The 21,248-nt window shown below is 40.7% G+C and overlaps 2 protein-coding genes across 2 annotated transcripts in view; one reads left to right on the top strand and one right to left on the bottom strand.

Annotated features, from left to right (window-relative positions):
- LOC132693334 (uncharacterized) overlaps positions 1 to 4,314 on the top strand; it is a 37,057-nt gene extending 32,743 nt beyond the window's left edge. Inside the window, exon 4 of the transcript XR_013555293.2 lies at positions 4,085 to 4,314. The gene's annotated coding sequence lies outside the window, so the exon portion shown is untranslated. The remainder of the gene's footprint in view (positions 1 to 4,084) is intronic.
- A 14,007-nt stretch (positions 4,315 to 18,321) lies between these two features.
- On the bottom strand, positions 18,322 to 18,912 carry LOC132693333 (small ribosomal subunit protein eS21). Its single transcript, XM_060655974.3, has one exon. The coding sequence runs from the start codon at positions 18,893 to 18,895 to the stop codon at positions 18,644 to 18,646; it is 252 nt and encodes an 83-aa protein (XP_060511957.1). The 5' UTR covers positions 18,896 to 18,912; the 3' UTR covers positions 18,322 to 18,643.
- Positions 18,913 to 21,248: the final 2,336 nt, after the last annotated feature.

The following is a 21,248-nucleotide window of genomic DNA, read 5'->3' on the forward strand; positions in this document are numbered from 1 at the left end:
TAATAAAAGTACCAACATGGTAAATATTTTTACAAACCCACTGAAAAAATTAAATCCTCTTTCATTAAACTAAACCCTTAACATAGAAAAAAGTCACAACAACTATTTTAAATTATCCTTCAAAGAGACATCTTACTTTTAGAGAATTAGGCTCTTTCACTTAGGCGGTATCTTTGTGATAAAGAAAACCCTCCACCTTCTATATCCTGGAATTTTAGCAGGTCACTTTCTCCATAAGAAAAGTTTTACAAACCATATGTAGCTATCCGATAACTGTTGTGAAATCCCACTCAACACAATTTAGTATTTTAGGTCTATTTATGGAAGTCCTGCTATGTGAACATTTTTAGCCTGTACGATGTCAGCCTGGTAATTTTCATGCAAGTAAGATAACAATTTGTTCTAGCCTCCAAAATGGTACTGACATCAAAAGTGTCCTTCACACTGGAGAAGTTGTGCCTGAAGAACTTCTAGCAAAAGCAGTAAAAATAGTGGCAAGAGCACGTCTGAGGCGGCAGAGCTAATGGGGGGAGGGGCAGTGGCTCTTCCAGGCCCGTGTGATGGAGCCAGCGGTCACTGTTGAGTGATGGTGAAGGAGAAAGCATCTAAGCTTCAAGTTAATCTCTGCCCTGACATGGAGATTCTGCCAACCTCAGGGAATCTGAGTCGTTGTTTCTAACGGTAACGCCATTACAGACCCCTTCCTATTTTTCTAGCACCAACTTCCACTATCCCGGAATGCTTGGATCAGATCGGTCTACATGCTGTCCCCCAGATTCCTTTATTGCCTTTGCCTATAATACTGAAAAAGTTCTCAGAAGAGTAGGGCTCAAGGTTAACAGAGAAGTCAAGAGAGTAGTACTTAATCATCGTGGCATTAGAGCAGCTGAGATAGAGAAGCCTGGCTGAAGCCCCTATAAACAGCCCTAAGAAATCTGTAAGTGAATCCGAGGAGGGTGAGACTAAGACACCAGAACCGTTAAGACTGCTCACCTTATTTTATGCCCACGAACCAACAAGCCGAGTGAAACGTAAATTATGTTCAGTGTTTGGAGAATGCATTGAAGTATCTTTAAGGAATCTGGAAATGAGAGGTGTCTAAGGGTCATCTTGGAGTTCATTGTACAACCAGCACATAATAAATCACAGAGGAGAAATCCAAAGTCACCATGAAGAGAATGGCTCCTCACGCTGCAAGACTTGTGTGAAAAGGATAAGATGTGCCATCATATGTAATAAGACAAGAGTCCAACAGAATGGGGATGGTTAGCCACGGAGGCGGGGAAGTGAAAGAGTCACAGAAAACTGTCAGCAGCCTTCATCCAAGCCTTTATGGAGAGAGAACACCTTGACTGAATGAGACAACTTGGCCGTCCCTGTTGTCAGGAATACTGTTGCTACGTATGCTCTACACGTGCTAACTTCCCGACTTCTCAAAAAGATCACGTAGTGCTGTTTTGTTTAAGGTTCTTTTGTTGCAAATGGCAAACACTAACCCTAACTGGCTTAAGCAAGAAAGAGGAGGTTTATGAGAGAACGGGGATGTTTCCAGAAAGAGTAAAGCTGCTGAGCCTCTGAAGGACCTAAAAGAGGGAACCAGCAGGCACTGCTCCAGATTCTCTCTGGTGCCTATGCTCCTGGCTTCTGCTTCTCTGGGCAAATCTGCTTCATTCCCCCTCTCCCTCTCTGTCTGCAGAGCAGTCTCGACTGCGACTGGTTCTGATAGCACATGGACAGGCATCATTACTCTACAGCTGCAGCCTCGAGTCCAAAGTTTCCATCACTCCATTCAAGCTGACAGACCAGACTGAATGGAATCTCTGAGTCTCAGTTGCAAATTCCTGGGTGAGAGAATCCGATTAGCCCCACCTAAATAAGGAGTCCATCCGTCACCCATTTTTCTGTGCACAGTGATACCGGGTCATAACAAAAATACCAATAGTAGAGGCCCAGATTTATGGAAGATGGGAGGGAGGGGAAAAGGGAAAATACTTATTCTAAGGGGAAGTGACCTGTGAAGGCATCCCAAAAAGTAGCTTTCACAGATATAGACCATTATTATCCCCATTTTACAGATGAGAAGATTAAGGCATTCGAGCTTAAGTAATTTGCCCAAGGTCACAGAGCTAGTCAGTGGCAGTCTCAGGATTTGAGGTCAAGCCTGGTCTGAGTCTTAATCACTATGTTCTAATGCATCTCTAAACGCTATTCATCAAGCAAACATCTTATTTGATGCACCTTCTTATAAAGGACTACCTACAGACATGTAGTGATTATACAGACTCCATATTTTTAAGTTCTTGTGATGATTATGGCTCTCATGATAAACTAATAAGTTGGCATTCGTATGTCATTATTATGAGTTTGGGTAATGTCGATCCAGTCATAATAAATGGATCTATTCTTAGTCTGTTGATAAAATTGGGTTTCAGAACCTATTAAGACTAGGATTTGCTGTCTCTCTCTGCCTCTCAAAAATAAATAAAAAAATTTTTAAAAAGGGGGACGTTGGGGCGCCTGGGTGGCTCAGTCGGTTAAGCGTCCGACTTCAGCTCAGGTCACGATCTCGCGGTCCGTGAGTTCGAGCCCCGCGTCGGGCGCTGGGCTGATGGCTCAGAGCCTGGAGCCTGTTTCCGATTCTGTGTCTCCCTCTCTCTCTGCCCCTCCCCCGTTCATGCTCTGTCTCTCTCTGTCTCAAAAATAAATAAACGTTAAAAAAAATATTTTTAAAAAAATTAAAAAGGGGGACGCGCCTGGGTGGCTCAGCTGGCTGAGCGTCTGACTTCAGCTCAGGTCATGAACACCCAGTTTGTGGGTTCAAACCCCACGTTGGGCTCTGTGCTGACAGCTCAAAGCCTGGAGCCTGCTTCAGATTCTGTGTCTCCCTCTGTCTCTGCCCCTCCCCCGCCCATGCTCTCTCACTGTCTCTCAAAAATAAATTAAAAAAAAAAAAAGGCTAGGATTGAGTCCCTTGATAATGATGGCTGTGATGGTTGTAAATTCCACCATTTGAGTAATGCACATTCCTTGGAAGTTTCTTGAAGGAGAGTTGCTGGCCTTTCTATCATGACAATTCTCTTCTTACCAAATGAAACATTTTGATTTCTCCAAAGATTGAATCTCTTTATCTACTAGGTCCTAACAACAAGATGCTATGTTTCTGTTTACAAACTAGGAAGTGTCTATTTTCCGTTCATCTGTGCATTCTACAATTACTAGCAATGCCAATTATGTGCCAAGCAATGTGCTAGGTACTGTGAGTGCAGCGAAGGACACAGGCATGGCCTTTGCCCTCAGGTTGCCTGTAGTGTAGACTAGCTTTGAATTTGAGGCAAGTAAAATTTCTGCTAATGGATTTTGGGATGAGAATGAGAATGAAGGGAAAAAGTAGTCAATGGAGATATGTGGGCCTTTTCCCACAGGAGAGGTGAAGAAAAGGGAGTAGAGAAGAAGAGAAATGCTGGGCTGATTCAAAAATAACCTAGAGATAGATTTCATGAGTGCTTATTAATATACTAATCACGAGAGCAACATCTTCCATCTCATATTCCGCTGGAAAAAAGAAGTACACTGTGACATAAATAACCCAAATCAAGGCAGTCTTGGCTAAAGACCAATTACCACCAACAGCAGCTGATGAACTAGATGATATGATTATGAGCTTTCCGACACGTCGATGGAGCTCACTACCTCATCAAAGGTCAATCAACAAACATATAAAATTGCAAATGGAATTTGATTCAATTGATAGATCCACATGAGACCCAACACGCTTTACCAACCTGAACACTCCTAAAAGCAAATTCAGATTCTCTACGAGCTGTACTTTTCCCCTGTGTCAGGAACAAGTTTGGCATGTTCAAAGAAGAGTAGGAAGTCCAAGCTGCTAAATCAGAGTGAAGGAGAGGGAGAGGTATACGGATGAGGTCAGAGAAGTGGGCCGGGTCATTAGGGCCTTGTAAACATGGTTAAAGACTGACTTTGTATTCTTAAGTGCAAAGCAAAACCATTGTAGGCCTTGACGCTGATGAATGACATAACCTGATTTACCAATTAAAGAAGATTATTCTTGATTCTGTGCAAGGAATGAATTGTGTAAGGGCAAGAATCAAAGCAGAGACCTGTTAGAAGATTACTGCAAAAGACTGGAGGAGAGATTATGCGGTCCTGGACTTGAGTGGTAACAATGGAGGTGGTGAGACTTCATCAGATCCTGGATATCTGGTGGTGAGACAGCTGACAGGACTTGCTGATGGATCGACGACAAGGAAAAGAACAGAGTCCAGGATGAATGGCAGGTCAGTGGAGTGAAAGATAAGTGCCAATTATTGAGAAAGGGAACACATGGAAAGGAGCGGTTCTGGGGAAAGAAATCAATAATTTACGTTGGATTAAAAAAAAAAAAAGGCACATGGGCGCCTGGGTGGCTCAGTCGGTTAAGCGTCCGACTTTGGCTCAGGTCATGATCTCCCAGTTCGTGAGTTCGAACCCCTCATTGGGCTCTGTGATTACAGCCCAGAGCCTGGAGCCTGCTTCGGATTCTGTGTCTCCCTCACTCTCTGCCCCTCCCCCCACCTCTTTCTCTCTCTAAAAAATAAATAAACACCTAAAAAATTTAAAAAAAAAAAAGACACACCAAATAGATATGTAAGGGGAGATATCAAGTTGGGACTGGAATAGAAGTCTGGAGCTCAGAGGAGTAGTTAGAGCCAGAGACATAAATTAGGAGGCTTCAGGGTATAGATGGTGTTTAAGGCCATGGGACTAAATGAGAGGATCTAAGAAACGAGCACAAAGAGCATAGATGATTTTTTTTTAAGTTTGTTTATTTATTTATTTATTTATTATTTATTTATTTATTTTGAGACTGAGAGCACATTTACAAGTGGGGGAGGGACAGAGAGAAGAGAGGGAGAGAAACAATCCCAAGCAGGCTCCACACTGTCAGAGCAGAGCCCAACAGGGGTTTCAATCTCAGGAAACGTGACATCATGATCTGAGTCGAAATCAAGAGTCAGACACCCAATTAGCTGAGCCACCCAGGAGCCCAAGATGACTTTTTTTTTTTTTTTAAAGCAAATGACTGAGCCCTGATGTGGCCTGGCCAGCAAAGTAGGAGAAGCCAAAAAGAGATGTGATCTGGAAGCTAAGTGAAGAAATCTTTAAGGAAGTAAAGATCATCAAGTGAAATTCTATTAAGAGGCCATGCAAGGTGAGAACTGAGATATGACCGCTGGGTTTGGCAAGATAGAGGCCATTATTTGATCTTGACAAGAGTGTTCTTGGAGGAATAGTGCAAATGCTGGAAATGGAATGAATTGAATTGAAAATGCAAGGTGACAAGAGGAGACAGTAATAATAGACAACTTTTGATGGACTATTGCAATAAAAAAGAGTAGGAAAATGTGACATTAGTTGAAGGGAATAAGGATACTAGAGAGAATTCATATCTTGCTTATGTGCTGATGGGAATAATTAAGAAGAGAAGGAAAAATTATGGATGCAGAGGGGAGAGAGGATATTACTTGATTGAAATCATTGGTGGGCAGGGGTGCCTGGGTGGCTCAGTCGGTTAAGCATCCAACTCTTGATTTCAGGTCAGGTCATAATCTCACAATTCCTGAGTTTGAGCCCTGCAATGAACTCCTCGCTGATAGCTCGGAGCCTGCTTGGGATTCTCTCTCCCTCTCTGTCTCTCTGCCCCTCCCTGGCTCTCTCTCTCTCTCTCTATCTGTGTGCCTCTCTCTTTCTCTTTCTCAAAATAAATACACTTAAAAAAAGAAAAAAGAATCATTGGTGGGCCCAAAGTACAGGATCTGATACACATATGAAAATGCTGTCTTCAGATGGGAGCCCTGAGGGTTATGTAAGCTAACAGAAGGAAAGGCAAAGTGCATAGATACAAATGTTGGTAGATTGATAGATTTAATGAAGAAAAATCAGGCAATTTTCTTCCAATTGCTTCTACTTTCTGAAATTAGAAGAGTGGTCATTATCGGGCACTTGGGTGGCTCAGGTGGTTGAACGTCTGACTCTCGATTTCTGCTCAGGTTATGATCTCATGGTTCATGGGTTCGAGCCCGGCTTTGGGCTCTGTACCCACAGTGAGGAGCCTGCTTGGGATTATCTCCCCCCCCTCTCTGCCCTGCCCCGCTAGCATGCATGATCTTTCTCTCTCTCTCAATATAAATAATTTTTTTTTAAAAAAAGAAGAAGAATGGTCATTATCTGAAAATGAGAAGTGGAGTGGGGATGTCTGAGGTTAAAAGATGGAGGAGAAGCTGTGAAATAACTATCTAGGGAAGTAGGAAAGCCCAGGGAAGTGTCAGAAGACTGTTGAACAGGGCAAGACTGACTGGAATCTTATGGTGAAAAAAGTTTTGAAGAGCATTCAACACGGTTGTATATTGTTCTCGAGCCATAGTCAACTGATCAGTGTTGATGTGAAGTAAAGGGTTATGTTTAAGGCAGGGTTGGGTTCTTCTAGTGAGTAAGATGGAAAGTGGGAGGGACAAGACAGCTGTGGGTATATGCAATAGACCTAGTTACAATAAGCCACAGAAGGAGAAAATACAGTAACACAAGTAGAAAAATGGACAGTGAAAAAGTGATAGACCAAAGACTGGCTGCTCCAAAGGGGTTGGTTGGGGGTGGTGGTCATGGTACAGCTAGAAATATAAGAGATGGTTGATTATAAGAGTATGGAGTACCAGAAGTCAGGAATTTTTGAAGGTGATAACGTGATGTGGTAGAAAGGAGTCCTCTAAGGCATATGATCACAACAGCATTTTGCTGAAATGTAGTGGAGGAAAATAATCTTGAAAGTAGGAAGATTAAGGAACTTAAAAGCTAGGGAATGCATACACATGGACATACGTGGATACATGGATAATTTTTGTGCGTGCTGAGGTTACCCAGCATAGGAGTATAGTCCAAAGTGGTGGAGAGAGAAAGAGGGAGAGAAAGAAGACCAGAATCTAGAATCTTCTTTGACTGAGGAAGTTAGCAAAAGGGTAATGGATGAGTCAACAAGGCGAGTTAGTGGTCTAACAGCATGTGCTTCAAAGAAGCTGAGCTGGTGGTGGGGGTAGTGGTAGTTGTTATTGTTGTTCTGGGAGGAAGAATGATTAAAATACCTAAAAGCAGTAATAAGAAACACAGACATCACCCTTAGGTCCTCTGTAAGTGGGGTAGGGGAGAAAACGCAGCTACCACTGCGGAGGATGAAGTGTCTTCAAAGGCTAGCCAAACTCGAGTGAAGGAAAGAGCAACCATACATTCCAAAGCACGCAGTGGAAGGGTTTGGCTGGTTGGGGAGGAGTGGGAGATGAAATCAGATCAGTGGGTGTGCTAAACTCTATGAATGAAAATGCCTGGTCCAGGGGCTTGGATTTCTGTCTGTACTGCTGAAAAGGATAAGGCATGTGGCATAATGAGATTAATTCTGATGGTCACTTAAGAGATGGTGGGTATCATTCTTCACTGTGCCTAGTTGCTAACACTTTGTAGGAGAGGGGCAGGTGGGATTGCTAAGAAGCCGCAGTTTATGGCCCTTCCTTCGATCCTGCCAAAGGTGGTGTGACAGTAGGGAGAGGGCCGATTTTACCAAGGCCAATGAGTTCTCATGGCCACACTTAGATCCTTGGAGCCTTTCTACACATAAATTCCATTAAGCAATCAAGAACACATCCTCTTGGAAAAAGTCCTTCCTTCAGTGTCCAAAGGCATGTGCTGTGGCTCCTAGGCCCATCTATCAATAGCCTAATCAGTTCTACTGTAGTCTGCTTACCTGATGAATCCTCTAGTAGTATTGAGATGAAAAAGCACGATCTAGAAATGGCATTGGCCTTTCCTGCATCACACCAATGAAGACTGGTATGATGTACTGTCTCTGTTCTGAACAACCTAAATCACTAAAAAAAAGACTCATAAATCTCTTAAATTTCATGATAAACAATAGTATATATGAACCAAGTGGGTTAAGCGTCTGACTCAAGATTTTGGCTCGGGTCATAATCTTGCAGTTCATGAGATCCGAGTTTGGGATCCTATCTCTCTCTCTCTCTCTCTCTCTCTCTCTCTCTCTCTGCCCCTCCTGCACACACGTACTCTCTCTCTCTCTCAAAATAAATAAACTTAAGAAAATAGTATATACGAAAATGGTAACTGTTTAAAGTATATTTTTTTTCTTTCTGACAGTTGCTATCTTACTTTGCATACTTCAAACATGTATTAACAGTTGCCATTAGTCTGGATATAGCTTAAAAATACAAAGCAGCTTGGTGCACAATAAATTAGCAACAGTATGGAAAAAAAGAAAAAACAAACAAGAGAAACCCTAGAGGCTGCTAGGTGTTTATCCAACAATGAACTGTTCTGGATAAATAGGAAGACAAGAGTTCAAAGAATTGAAACTCACGTCCCAACAAGCTAAAAGCTATTAAAAGAGCCTGAGTAATAGCTTTTCGCCCCTACTCCAACACCCCTTAACACAAATTCATGACATAGAATGATGTTTGAAACAATGGGTGTTTTGTTCTAACATTTCAAGACCAAGGTGTTAATTCTTACTACCGGAGTTTGGAATGCCCAGATGGTTGGGCTCAACAACTGATTAAACATGCCTGAGCCTTGTTGGGACACAACCTAAGGTTAATGCAGGTGGTCAAAGCAGACAATTTTAAAACACAACGGTGGTTATAACGATTGTGAGGAAGTTAATGAAAGCTAAATGCAAAAGTATAGTGGACAGACAGGTGAAAAATAAGATTTGATTAAAAGGACTTGAAGTAGAAAGGTTCCCTAAAAGTTTAAAACAGATGACTCTTGTATGCGCAAGCTTTTCCGTTTGTACAACTCCACTTATGTACATTGTATAGTCATTACTCCCTTTGAGAGAAGCCTCTTCAGCCTTTTTTTCCTCGTTAAGTCCTTTCCCAAAGCTGCTGCCAAAATCAACTTCCTCTGTTGCCCTTCTGACAATGTCACTCCCGTCCTAAAATTCCCTTTAATGGCCTTTGCTGGTCTTTGTGCGGACAGCAGACTTCTTGCCCTGACTTTAGGACAAACACATTATTCCTGCCCAGATTTATTTGAGGCTCTTACTTTTTTTTTTTTTTTTTTTTTTTAACAAATCCACATGCCATTTTCCTCTCTATGTAGATTGAGTATCTTTCAGCTTCTCAACCTTTTAATGTTTATTAATGTTTAGACTGTAAACATTCAATTCAGTTTTGGTTAATGAGAGTTCCTCATTTTATCTTAGTTTCCACCCGAACACAAATACATACCCACTAAAACTCTCTAGCGCTATTTGCCTTGTTCAAAGTTCTCTTGAAATTTGATTGTTTTTGTAAGAACTACACAAATAGTCATCAGCGCCGAACATTTTTGTCCAACAAAAACCAAACAACATAAAAACCAAAATACTCCTAAAACTTGAAAATAATAGTGTGGAATTTCCCTAGGGAATAAACAGATTTTTTTTTTTTTTTTTTTTCAGAATGAGTCACAGGAAAAAATATCTAATATTATTTTCATGGGCAACTTCTAGGAAAAGTTTCTGAAACAACACCAATGCTATGTTCTTTTTTCTTCTTTCTTACAATTTTTTTTTTTTAACCTAGAAGACCTAAATTCAAGTCCCAGGCTGGTTATTTGCAAATTCCATTATTTTTGTCATCTAATCTTTTTGAGTGTCACCTTCTTGTTTGTAAAATGGAAACAACAGTATCTATATGATCTTTTCTGACAATTCAATAGCATTTGTAAATAGGCTTTGTAAAGTAAAAAGTGCTACACAAATAGAGATATTATTATGACTTCCTTCAAATTTTCCCTTTTGGCTGAGAACCTACCCAGGATTTCCCCTTTCCCACATATTTTTATCTGGAGACAAATCTGGGAGTGCAGATACATACCTACCTTCTAAATGGGAAACTGCACTAAATCTTCCAGAGATACGGAATGTTGTTGCTGATAATTTCTTCCATCATTATTATATTTTATAGGAAACTAGATACATTTATTTTCATCATTATAGTTTTTAAAACATAGAAAGTATATACAGGAAAATACAATTTATCAGTAAGCTCATATCCAAAAACAGCAACACCTGTTCGGTGGGGCACCTGGGTGGCTCAGTTGTTTCAGCTCAAGTCATCATCTCACGGTTCACGAGTTCAAGCCCTGCAGCAGGCTCTGTGCTGACAGAGCGGAGCTTGCTTGGGATTCTCTCTCTCTCCCTCTCTCTCTCTCTGCCCCTCCCGCCCTCCCTCTCTGTCAAAATAAACAAATAAACTTAAAACAATTAAATATAGGGCGCCTGGATGGCTCAGTTGGTTAAGCCTCTGACTTCAGCTCAGGTCATGATCTCGCGATTTGTGGGTTGGAGCCTGGTGTGGGGCTCCCTGCTGACAGCTCAGAGCCTGGAGCCTGCTTCAGATTCTGTGTCTCCTTTCTCTCTCTGCCCCTCCGCTGCTCAGGCTCTGTCTCTCTCTCAAAATGAATAAACATTTTTTAATTTATTTTTATTTTTTTTTAATTTTTTTAACATTTATTTATTTTTTGAGACAGAGAGAGACAGAGCATGAATGAGGGAGGGTCAGAGAGAGGGAGACACAGAATCTGAAACAGGCTCCAGGCTCTGAGCTGTCAGCACAGAGCCCGACGCGGGGCTCGAACTCACTGACCGTGAGATCATGACCTGAGCCGAAGTCGGCCGCTTAACCGACTGAGCCACCAAGGCGCCCCTCAAAATGAATAAACATTTTTAAAAAAATAAAAATAAATAAAATAAATAAAAATAAATAAAATTTTGGTGTACTTTTCTCAAAAGTTTTTCTAATGCATACATATAACCTTTTTTTTTTTGAACTTTTTAAATGTTTGTTTATTTATTTATTTAGTTTTGAAGGAGAGAGAGAGAGAGAGAGAGAGAGAGAGAGCACTAGTGGGGGAAGGGCAGAAACAGAGGGAGACAGGATCCAAAGCAGACTCTGGGCTGACAGCAGAGAGCCCGGTAGGACGCTTGAACTCACAAACTGTGAGATCATGACCCGAGCTGAAGTCAGACACTTAACCAACTGAGCCACCCAGGCGCTCCTGCATACCTATAACCTTTATGGGAATATTTGCTATGTGGCAGATGTTTTACTTGAATTGTCTAATTTATTCTTCATAACCACCTTATGAGAAACTTCTACATTTCACAGATGAAAAATCAGTTCAGGGAGATAATCTGGCTGAATGCCATATAACTTATGGTGAAGCACTCCATTATTCTCTCTGCAACACTATGATTCTACTGTGTCATTTGTGTGACACTTTTTTAATTCACTGTAAAATAGTGACCATCATCCTATGTTATTACATATTTGTTAAAAGCATGATTTTTAATAAACTTTTGTTATTTGGATAAGTCATTATTTATTTATCTCCCCCATTTTGGGATACTTATGTTATTTCCAATTTTTCACTATCTCATATTAATTTTAAGTGATAAATGTATGCTTAGTATCCAAAATTCTGTTACATAAAGAGATATATCATGTAGAAGGTAAAGATACCTGTGTGCCATTCTCCAAAGAGAAACTCCACCCCTCTTTCTTTTATGTTCGTTTTGTTTTTTTGAGATAATCACTTCTAACAGCTTTGTATATATTCTTCCAGGATTGTTTTCTTTTTCTCTTTCTTTCTTTCTGATTGTTTTTCTTATTTTATTTCATTAAAAATTTTTTTTTAAATGTTTATTTATTTTTGAAAGAGACAGAGACAGAGCATGAGCGAGGGAGGGGCAGAGCGAGAGGGAGACACAGAATCTAAAGCAGTCTCCAGGCTCCAAGCTGTCAGCACAGAGCCCGGCGTGGGGCTTGAACTCACGAGCTGTGAGATCACGACCTTAGCCGAAGTCAGATGCTTAACTGACTGAGCCACCTAGGTGCGCCCGAGCAGTTCTATTCTTATCAAATAGTCCATTTTATACTTACATTGTCTGATTTTTAAATTTTAAGTACCTTTAGTACTCAACTGATTTCATATTTGGTACATAATGTATCACTGCCCTCTCCTTACTTTCCTTACATACGTGGAAATGAATGTAATATGTGTTATGGCCTGATTTGCCTACCCCCCAAAATATGTGCAAGTCTCAACCCCCAGCACCCCAGATAGTGCCTTTATTTGGAAATAGGGGCTTTACAGTGAAAATCAAGATAAAATGAGGTCATTAGGGTGGACCTTAGTCCAGTCTGACTGGTGTCCTCGGAGAAAGGGGAAATTTGGACACAGAGACAGACGCACAGAGGGAGGTCATGTGGAGACACCGAGACAAGACAGCCATGTGACTGGAGCGATGCATCTAGAAGCCAAAAAACACCTTGGATTGCTCCAAACACCAGAAGTCGGCAGGGACCCTGCTGACACCTTGATCTCACACTTCTAGCCTCCAGAACTGTGAAACAATAAATGTCTGGTTTTAAGCCACCCAATTTTTGGTACTCATTTATGGCATCCTTAGGAAATGAACACATCATGCTTACCTCTCTTGGAGGACTCTACTTCAAAATGTCAGTGAAATGCAAATAGAAACAACAAAGAGATTGTTCCTTCATATCTAAAAGATTGACAAAAATTAGAAACAACAGGTTATAGATACACAAGCAACATGGATGGATTTTGGAAACACAGTACTGAATTTTGAAAACAACAACAACCCAAATTTATGTCAATGTGAAATACAAACACGTATGTGTAGCCAGGGTTGAGAACTCACTGTACACGGACTCCACCACAGAATACCAGGAAACGTATCTTTTCAGCATGATTAGCAACAGATAGGCAAGGTAAACAATTGGAATCCTTGTATGGCTCACAGTAGGACTTATTTTGGATAGATTTGAAAAGCAACAGCTATAAGATTTATCAGAAATCTTCCTTGTTTCTTTTATCCAAGTTTGTCTGTATATCCATGTCTGTTTAGTTTGCAGTTATGTAGAAGAAAATTACGTCATTTAAACTGAAGTGGTGAGAAATTTTAGTTTTTTTTTTTACATGGGTATGTGGATTATGCTGGTTTTATAGACTAATGATCTCTGGGAAAGACAATATCCTTGTCTTCTAAAATTGGAACCACTCTGGGGCGCCTGGGTGGCTCAGTCGGTTAAGCGTCCGACTTCAGCTCAGGTCACGATCTCACGGTCCGTGAGTTGGAGCCCCGCGTCGGGCTCTGGGCTGATGGCTCAGAGCCTGGAGCCTGCTTCCGATTCTGTGTCTCCCTCTCTCTCTGCCCCTCCCCCGTTCATGCTGTGTCTCTCTCTGTCTCAAAAATAAATAAACGTTAAAAAAAAAATTTTTTTTTAAATAAAAAAAATAAAATTGGAACCACTCACATTTTATTCATTCACAGTTTAATGTTTAGCTTTGGCATTTGTCATTTAAATTTGGAAAAAATATTTGAAAGTAATCAATTTTTATTGCTTTGATTAGAACATTGTCAACTTTGAACTTTACACTTGGCTATTTTTCATCCTTCCTTAAGTTACTTTTTTTTATTTTGAGAGAGCATGCCCCTCACCCCACACCCGCGCTGTCAGCATAGAGCCCGCTGCAGGGCTCGATCTCATGAACCGTGAGATCATGACCAGAGCTAAAATTAAGAGTCAGACGCTTGACTGAGCCACCCAGGTGCCCCAGTCAGAATCTACTTTTAAAAACAAATCCCCAGGTGATTCTTATGCACATTAAAGTTTGAGAGGCATTAAAACATGGGTTAGATTCAAATCCTAGCTCTATCATGTATTAGTTATGTGACCTTGAATAAATTACTCAATTTCTTTGTGCCTCAAATTTCTCATTTGGAATAATAAATGCAGAAGAATAATAGTAAAGTGAGGATAATAATAGTACCTACCACCTATAGAGTTGTGAGGATTTCCTACGATACTGCATTAAACTGTTTAGAACAGTGCCTCATAGTAAGTGCACAACAAACGTTAGGTATTATTAATCATCTTTTCTTTTTAAGTAATACTTCTTGATCTCCTCTATCTATCATTTTAATCAATGGTTCTCAGTTGCCTCTCTGGCATGCTGCAGGTTAGTCCCAGCAGAATCAACTGGAAGATTTAAAAAATGTTATGGCTCCCTCAGTCTCGTTTCTGAAGATTCTGATGCAGTAGGTTTAGCGAGGGGCTCCGCAGAATCTATATTTTTAAAGCCTCCTGAGGTGATCCAATGTTCCAAATCTTTGGGTTGGAAATCACTGCTTTAAATATTGGTGCATTTAAATGTGGACATCCTACTAATTCATTGCTATGACATAAATGCCATCAATGGGCTGATGACTCTAGCCCAGATTGCCAAGCTTCACACCGGCGTATCCAGCCACCCCCAACTTGGGTATCCTATAGACAGTGTCGAATCCCCATGTCCACAACTCAGCCCTCCATCCCGTTTTTCCCCCTCTTCCATTTTCTCTTGTTAGTCAATGGTTCCACCATTTGATACTGTTACCAAGCCCAGAAACCTGGGGGTCATTCTTGTCCTCTTCCTCTTTAACTTTCCTACTTAGTTCATAATGCCTAACTAGGGGGTGCCTAGCTAGCTGGCTTAGTTGGTAAATCATATGACTCTCGATCTCAGGATTGTGAGTTCAAGCCTCACATTGGATTTAGAAATTACTAAAAAAAAAAAAAAAAAAAAAAAAAAGAAAAAAAGAATGTCTAGTGAAATAATTAATGTAATATAAATACATTGTAAAAATGTCTGTTTGCTTATTTATTTATTTTGAGAGGAAGAGTGTGAGCAGGGAAGGGGTAGAGAGAGATGGAGTGAGAGAAATCCCAAGCAGGCTCCATGCTGTCAGCGCAGAGCCTGATGTGGGGCTCTGTCTCACCAACCCTGAGATCATGACCTGAGCCGAAATCAAGAGTCAGACGCTTGCTTCATCGACTAAGACATCCAGGTGCCCCTAAGAATACTTTTTTATTATTTCTGAAATCCTGTCTCCTGTCTTTGTCACCACTTCAACCATCCTAGTTCAGGCCTTCATCTTTTCTTCTTTAAACTATCAAAACAGGGGCGCCTGGGTGGCTCAGTCGGTTAAGCGTCCGACTTCAGCTCAGGTCATGATCTCGCGGTCTGTGAGTTTGAGCCCCGCGTCGGGCTCTGTGCTGCCAGCTCAGAGCCTGGAGCCTGTTTCAGATTCTGTGTCTCCCTCTCTCTCTGCCCCTTCCTCTCTCTCTCTCTCTCTCTCTCTCTCTCTCTCTTTCTGTCAAAAATAAATAAACATTAAACTATCAAAACAGCTTCAATGAATGTAGCTGCGCTCCTTGCCTTTCATTTAATCTGTTACCTACACAGCTGATAGTGGTTTCTCTGAAATTCAAATCTGATCTTATTTCCCTTGTTTAAAATCCATCTATGCCTTTCCTATTGCCTTCAAGATAAAAATGTAAAATTCTTCCCATGACATAAAAGGCCCTTTGTGGTGTGGCCCCTGTATACCACCCTTATGCCTTTCTGTCCACCCCTTTTTTCTTTAGCTATAATTAATAACATGTTTTGGATGAGGGGGTTGAGAAAGCACCCCACTCTCTCACCTTATGGTGTAATATATTGCACTTTCTGACTTAAGCAGTTTTCCTTCCACTAACTCATTATCTCTCAGAATCATCTTTTCTAGAAACCCTGCCTCACTATGTTTTCCTATAATGCCCTAGATTTCACTGTATTTCACTATAAAGTAGTAATTTTCTTGCATTATAAATTGCACACTTAGTTAAGCATAGGGGTTTTAGAGTCAGACTGTACAGATCTGAATCCTAGTATCAATGGTTTCTGGCTCCATGACATAGAGTGTGCTACGTAAGTTCTTTGCTTGTGTCTCCCCTTTTATAAAAAGATTATTTTTGTAAGATTCACCTCTTATTTTGAGAATTAAATGCTATGACAGGTAAAATTCTAGAACAGTGTCTGGCACAAAGTTAAGTGCTTGACAGACATTAGATATGATTATTATCTCTGCTGATGAACTTAGCTTTTTAGCAGTGGAGGCTGTGTTTGTGTTTTGTTGTCTAACCTCTGTGCTTTTTTAATCCAGTCTCTGGCATATGGTACTCATGGAGGACCATAATTCTTTTACTCATTAAGTCTTTTAACAAATTTTAGTTGAGTACCTGTCCGGCACTTTGCTAGGCGTTAGGGATACATCAGTGAAAAATATAAAATTCTATCCTCATAGTCCTTACCCAGAGACAAAAAAGGAATAAGTAAAACAACAGGTAAGCAGTAAGTAATATGGAAAGTGAAAAACAGGCAGGGGATTGGAGGAGGGATAGGAAATACTAGTGATAGAGGTTGAGGATAAGAGAAAAGGCAGAGAGGAGTTGCAATTTTTAAATAGGATTTTAATTTTTAAAAAGGCTCATGGAGAAGATGACATTTCAGCACAGATCTGAAGTAGATGAGAGATTGAATTAGGCAGATATGCAAGGGCACTCAGCTCTCTCACCCAGAGGAGGGAACAATGACACAGACCCAAAGATGGGCTCCTCCTGGCATATTTGAGACAATGCAGGAGCAGTGTTGCTGGCATGTAGTTAGTAAGGGAAACAGTAGGAGAATATGACATCTGGAAGGGAGGTTGAGAAAGATCACAGGGTCTTGTATGCCATCGTAAGGACTTTGTCCTTTGTTGGAGAGCAATGAGAAGCCATTGGAGGGTTCTGAGGAGTAAATACCTGAAATGGGTTTTAACAAGATCACTGTGGCTGCTAGTTAAGACTAAAACGAAGCAAGGTAGGGAGATCAGTTAGAAGACTCATGCAAGAATTTAGGAAAGAGATGATGGGTGGTGTGGACAAGGGTGGTAGTGGTGGGTCTGGGGAGAAGGGATCAGATTACAGATCTGCTTTGAAGACAGAACCGATAGGATTTACCTAGAGATTGTGCATAGATTGTTAGATGAAAAAGAGCCAAAATGCCTCCAAAGATTTTAGCCTAATAAACTGGAAAGAGAGACTGCCTTCAAGTGAGATGGAGAAGATTGAAAATAAGAGGTTCTTTTTTCCTGCTGTAGAGTTGGAGACCAGGGTTTGGTCTGGTGAATGTAAAGTCTGAGATACCAATTAGACATACGTACACAGACATAGGAGTCGAGGGTGCCAGAAGAAGAGGACTGTACTAGAAATTTAAAGTTGGACATTACCAGAGTAGAGATTGTATTTAAATCCTAGAAACCGGATGAGATTACCAAGGAAGTGACCATTGAGATGTCCAAGATCTGAATCCAAAGGCACCCCAAAATCTAGAAGCCACAGAGATGAGGAGGAACCAATAAAAGAGACTGAGAAAGGGAGGCCAGTAAGAGAAAAAAATGTAAAAGTGAGCTATTTTGGAACCAAGTGAAGAAAGTTTAAATAAGAAGTGATCAACTGTGCCAAATATTTTAGGTCAACTAACACAAGGAGTGAGAAATGAAAAATCAGTTTAGTAATATGGAGGTCGTGGGGGGTTTACAAAACCATTCACCATGGAAAGGTAAGGGTAAAAGCGTGTTTGAAGTAGGTCTGAAAGAGCTTAGGAGAACAGGAATTGGAGACAGAAGTTTAGACAATTCTTCTAAGGAGTTTTGCCATAAGTGAGCCAATAAATGGGGATGAGGGGGTGAAGAGAAATTTGTAGAGTCTATTGTTAAAGGTATGAGAATTATAGGTCATTTATAAACTGATGGGAAGTTTTTCAACAGTGAAGGCAAACCAAGGATGTGGGAGAGAGCGGGTAGAACTGCTGAGGGGATGTCCTTGAGTAAATGAGACAGGATAGGATCTACTTCACAAGCGTAGGGCTGGTCCTGTATGGGAATCCAGACAGAAGATCTGTAGTAACAGGAGGAAAGACAGAATATGTGGGCACCGATGCAGGTAAGCAGGCGGATGTTTCCATGAGCCTGCAGTTTCTAATTCCATCTATTAAAGGAACTTTTAAGGAATATTAGAACACTTTTCTATTACATACACAAATTGCTTTAGTTACATAACTAAACATTTTTTTAAAAAGCCTAGTATACATGACACTGTTGATGTAAACATGGCGGGGGGGCTTTTCTTGCAAGGAATAGTATTGTGGGTGAAACAGGTAAATAATCATGGTGTGGTAAGTGTTATCAAAAAAGGCATATGAAGATGCTGCGGGAACGAATACTGAGAAAAACAGTAAACAGAATTTTCAGAGTATATAAGCATGCAGCCAGGACTGATTTCCTATGGTTTCATATTCTGGGTCAGCAAGCTTTTTAAATTCTATGATATAACATTGTAAGAACGTGAAAATTCTTATTTCCTACATAGACAAATAAGTAAGTGCTGTGTCTTTTGGTCATTTTTAAGTTGATATAGGGAACTGGCCTGAAGGTGATAATACTTTAGATTTCTAGCCTGCACACTTCTGGCATCTAGATACCAAACTTGCTTCCATCTCACAAAGTACTTGGCTCCTGAATCAACCTTCCTTCCTCCCTCTCTCTCCCTCCTTCCCTTTCTTCCTTCCTTCCTTCCTTTCTCTCTCTCTCTCCCCCCACTTCTCTCTCTCTGGGCTTTTGCTATTTTTTTTATGGCAAATATCCCACCTCCGTCATCCTCTCCAGTCAGAAGTTCTTTGAAATGATGCCGTTGGCCTTGGCCAGTCGGAGGATGGAGTCATCTGACTCACCCATCCTGCAAATGGCCCCACAGATAGCACAGGTTTTAAACTGGCCGTTGAACCTGCCTGTTACCTTCTCGAAGTCCGCCATGTTCGTCTGGATGGATGCGTGGTCCTCGGCGCCCATGATCCTGTTGCTGAGGGAGCATTTCCATGGCACGTACTGGTCCACCAACTGGTTGGCCTCATTCTGCATGTCCAGGGCGCATCTGCTGCTGCTGCGACCAGCACGAGCACAGAAACCCTTGAATCAGTTTTAAAAACATTTTTTTTCCATGTGACACTTTTTCTTAAGAGGAACTCATGAATGATTACATATTTACAGTTGGCTTAAATTTTAAACATTCGGTGGGAGTTTTAAAAGAGATACATTATTTTAAACTTGCAGAGAACAAAACTTTAAGACCCTAGGAGTCATTATTATAAAGGGAATTGTTCTCTTTGTTTATCCAATCTCATAAAAAACAAAACAAAACAAACAAACAAAAACTTTCAAAACTCAGAGTGGCATGTAGGACTCAGCTGCAAAAATTCAAAATCAGCTACATGCAGCTGCATTCTGGTTCCCCTCATTTGTCTAACAGCTTTTAGTGGGTTCTGTAAGTGACGTTAGAAAAGGCACAGCTGATGCCATCTAAAGCGGGGGGCAGATGGTTCTCTGATTGATTGACAGCCTGAGTAGCGACAACAGCAAGGGTCATCTCTTGTGGAGGGTTTTCCCCTCCTCCTTCCTGCTTCTGCCTACAAATGAAACTTTCATACAAGAAAGAAAAGCAGGGGATGGCCAGGAAGAAAGTCTTTCTCTTCAAATATACATTGTAGTGAAAAGATTCTCAGCAACAGAGTTACTTAGATGTGGAAAAAATTCTCCTTCTCTAACTTTTGACAAAGAGTTGACTCTTGGCATGGTTATAAGAAAGTAGACAAATTCAGGTTTGAACGCAGAACTCAGGATACTGGAGATAGAGCTGAGATTAATGAAAGAACAAAGAAATAGTATAATTGGGATTTTATCAGCCCCAAAACAGCATTGATGAGAACTGGAGTATTTCATCTCTGGAAGCCCTATAGTGCCCTTAAAAATAAAGTGCTTGTTTTAAATTTTAATTAGAGAGCTGGACAAAGTGAGGCTGTTAACCAGGAATTAATAGTCTAGGTCACATCATCTGTATGCTTACTCCTCTCTCTTTTTTCAAATTCCTTTCTAGTACCTCAAATCCTTAAAAAAGTAAAAAACAACTCACACTGATTGCATGTAAACTAAATGCTGGACCCTGTGCTAGGTGCTTCTTATAACTTTGTATGACTTAGGAGCTCAGAGATACTGTCTTTTCTTACATTCATGTAAGTATAGAAACATAAACCCCTAATTATTGATGTTTCTCTTCATCTCTTCTGCTAAAAGGGAAACCAAGTACAAAATGTGCGTCAGGAAAATATGTCCAAGCATAATTTCAGATGCATTCTAGAATCCCAAGTTTCCTGAAGTTCCTTCAGACCAGCTCTAGAAGAAATTCGCCTGGTCACAGATACAAGATTTCTCTGCAGAAGAGACTCAGGAATGGTAATGTGTTTGCAAGGAAGAGCTGGGGGGTAAATTGTCTCGAAACGTCTGCCAAAAACCATGCTTATTTGGGGTCACCTGCCAAATCTGCCCGTGAATTCACATCGGCTGGGAAGCCTGCCTTTTAGACGGCCTTCAAGAAGTGCCTTATGGTGATAAAAATCTGAAAACTATAGTGGACTTTATATGTGAGTAAATCTAGACTTTACTCCTGAGGCTTGTGAACTAAACTGGGTTCTGACAATGTAAGGAACAATCTGGTTACCTCCTTTCACTCTTACATGTTGTTTCTTCTGCTCTTTGTAAATCCCTTAGATTCCTACTCCAATGGCTAGGAGGAATCAAACTGTGGAACTAGCCTGTAGCTCCGAACCCGAAGCAACCCCAAACTCTGTTATCTTTCCTTCCATTTCCCATAACCTCCATTTTCATGACGACAAAGTCTTTGGTGGTGGTGATGTAAAGCCACCAAATATGAAATATTTACACGGCACTGTCTGGTCAATGTTACATTCTTCCTGCTCTCCCACGTAGATAACTTTATTTTACAACTGTGCTTTCACAACCTGGCAACTGCCAGGGTTCTTTGAGAACCCTAACTTTATGCCTACTGACCGTCTTCGCTCTTTTCCTACTACAATTCCGTTGCCTATCATTTCAGACATTCTCTTGCCAATATCCCCAACTTCCTTGTCTTCCCGTCACAAATATATAAACAGGTATTTTGTGCCTTTTATTACTTTCTTCCTCCTTGTTTCAAAGGGTGGGTCACTCCTTCTCCCGTTTATACTTATCCATCAACCTATTTACTATCCCCTTTCTCCTCACAAATTCTATACATGTCCCAACTTTTTTTACATCATGGAAAACATAGAAAAATGACAATATTTGTGCTATTCACTAGAATAAACTGGAGGGGATTGAGGCATCTATGCAGGAGAGATATATGTATATATGGTAAATATATACACACACATCTATTTAT

Source organism: Panthera onca, chromosome B1 (assembly GCF_046562875.1).
Source record: "Panthera onca isolate mPanOnc1 chromosome B1, mPanOnc1 haplotype 2, whole genome shotgun sequence".
Lineage (NCBI taxonomy): Eukaryota > Metazoa > Chordata > Mammalia > Carnivora > Felidae > Panthera > Panthera onca.

Bases quoted from the DNA above. Each gene is read 5' to 3' on its own strand.
- LOC132693333 (XM_060655974.3), bottom strand. From the start codon at position 18,895: ATGCAGAATGAGGCCAACCAGTTGGTGGACCAGTACGTGCCATGGAAA.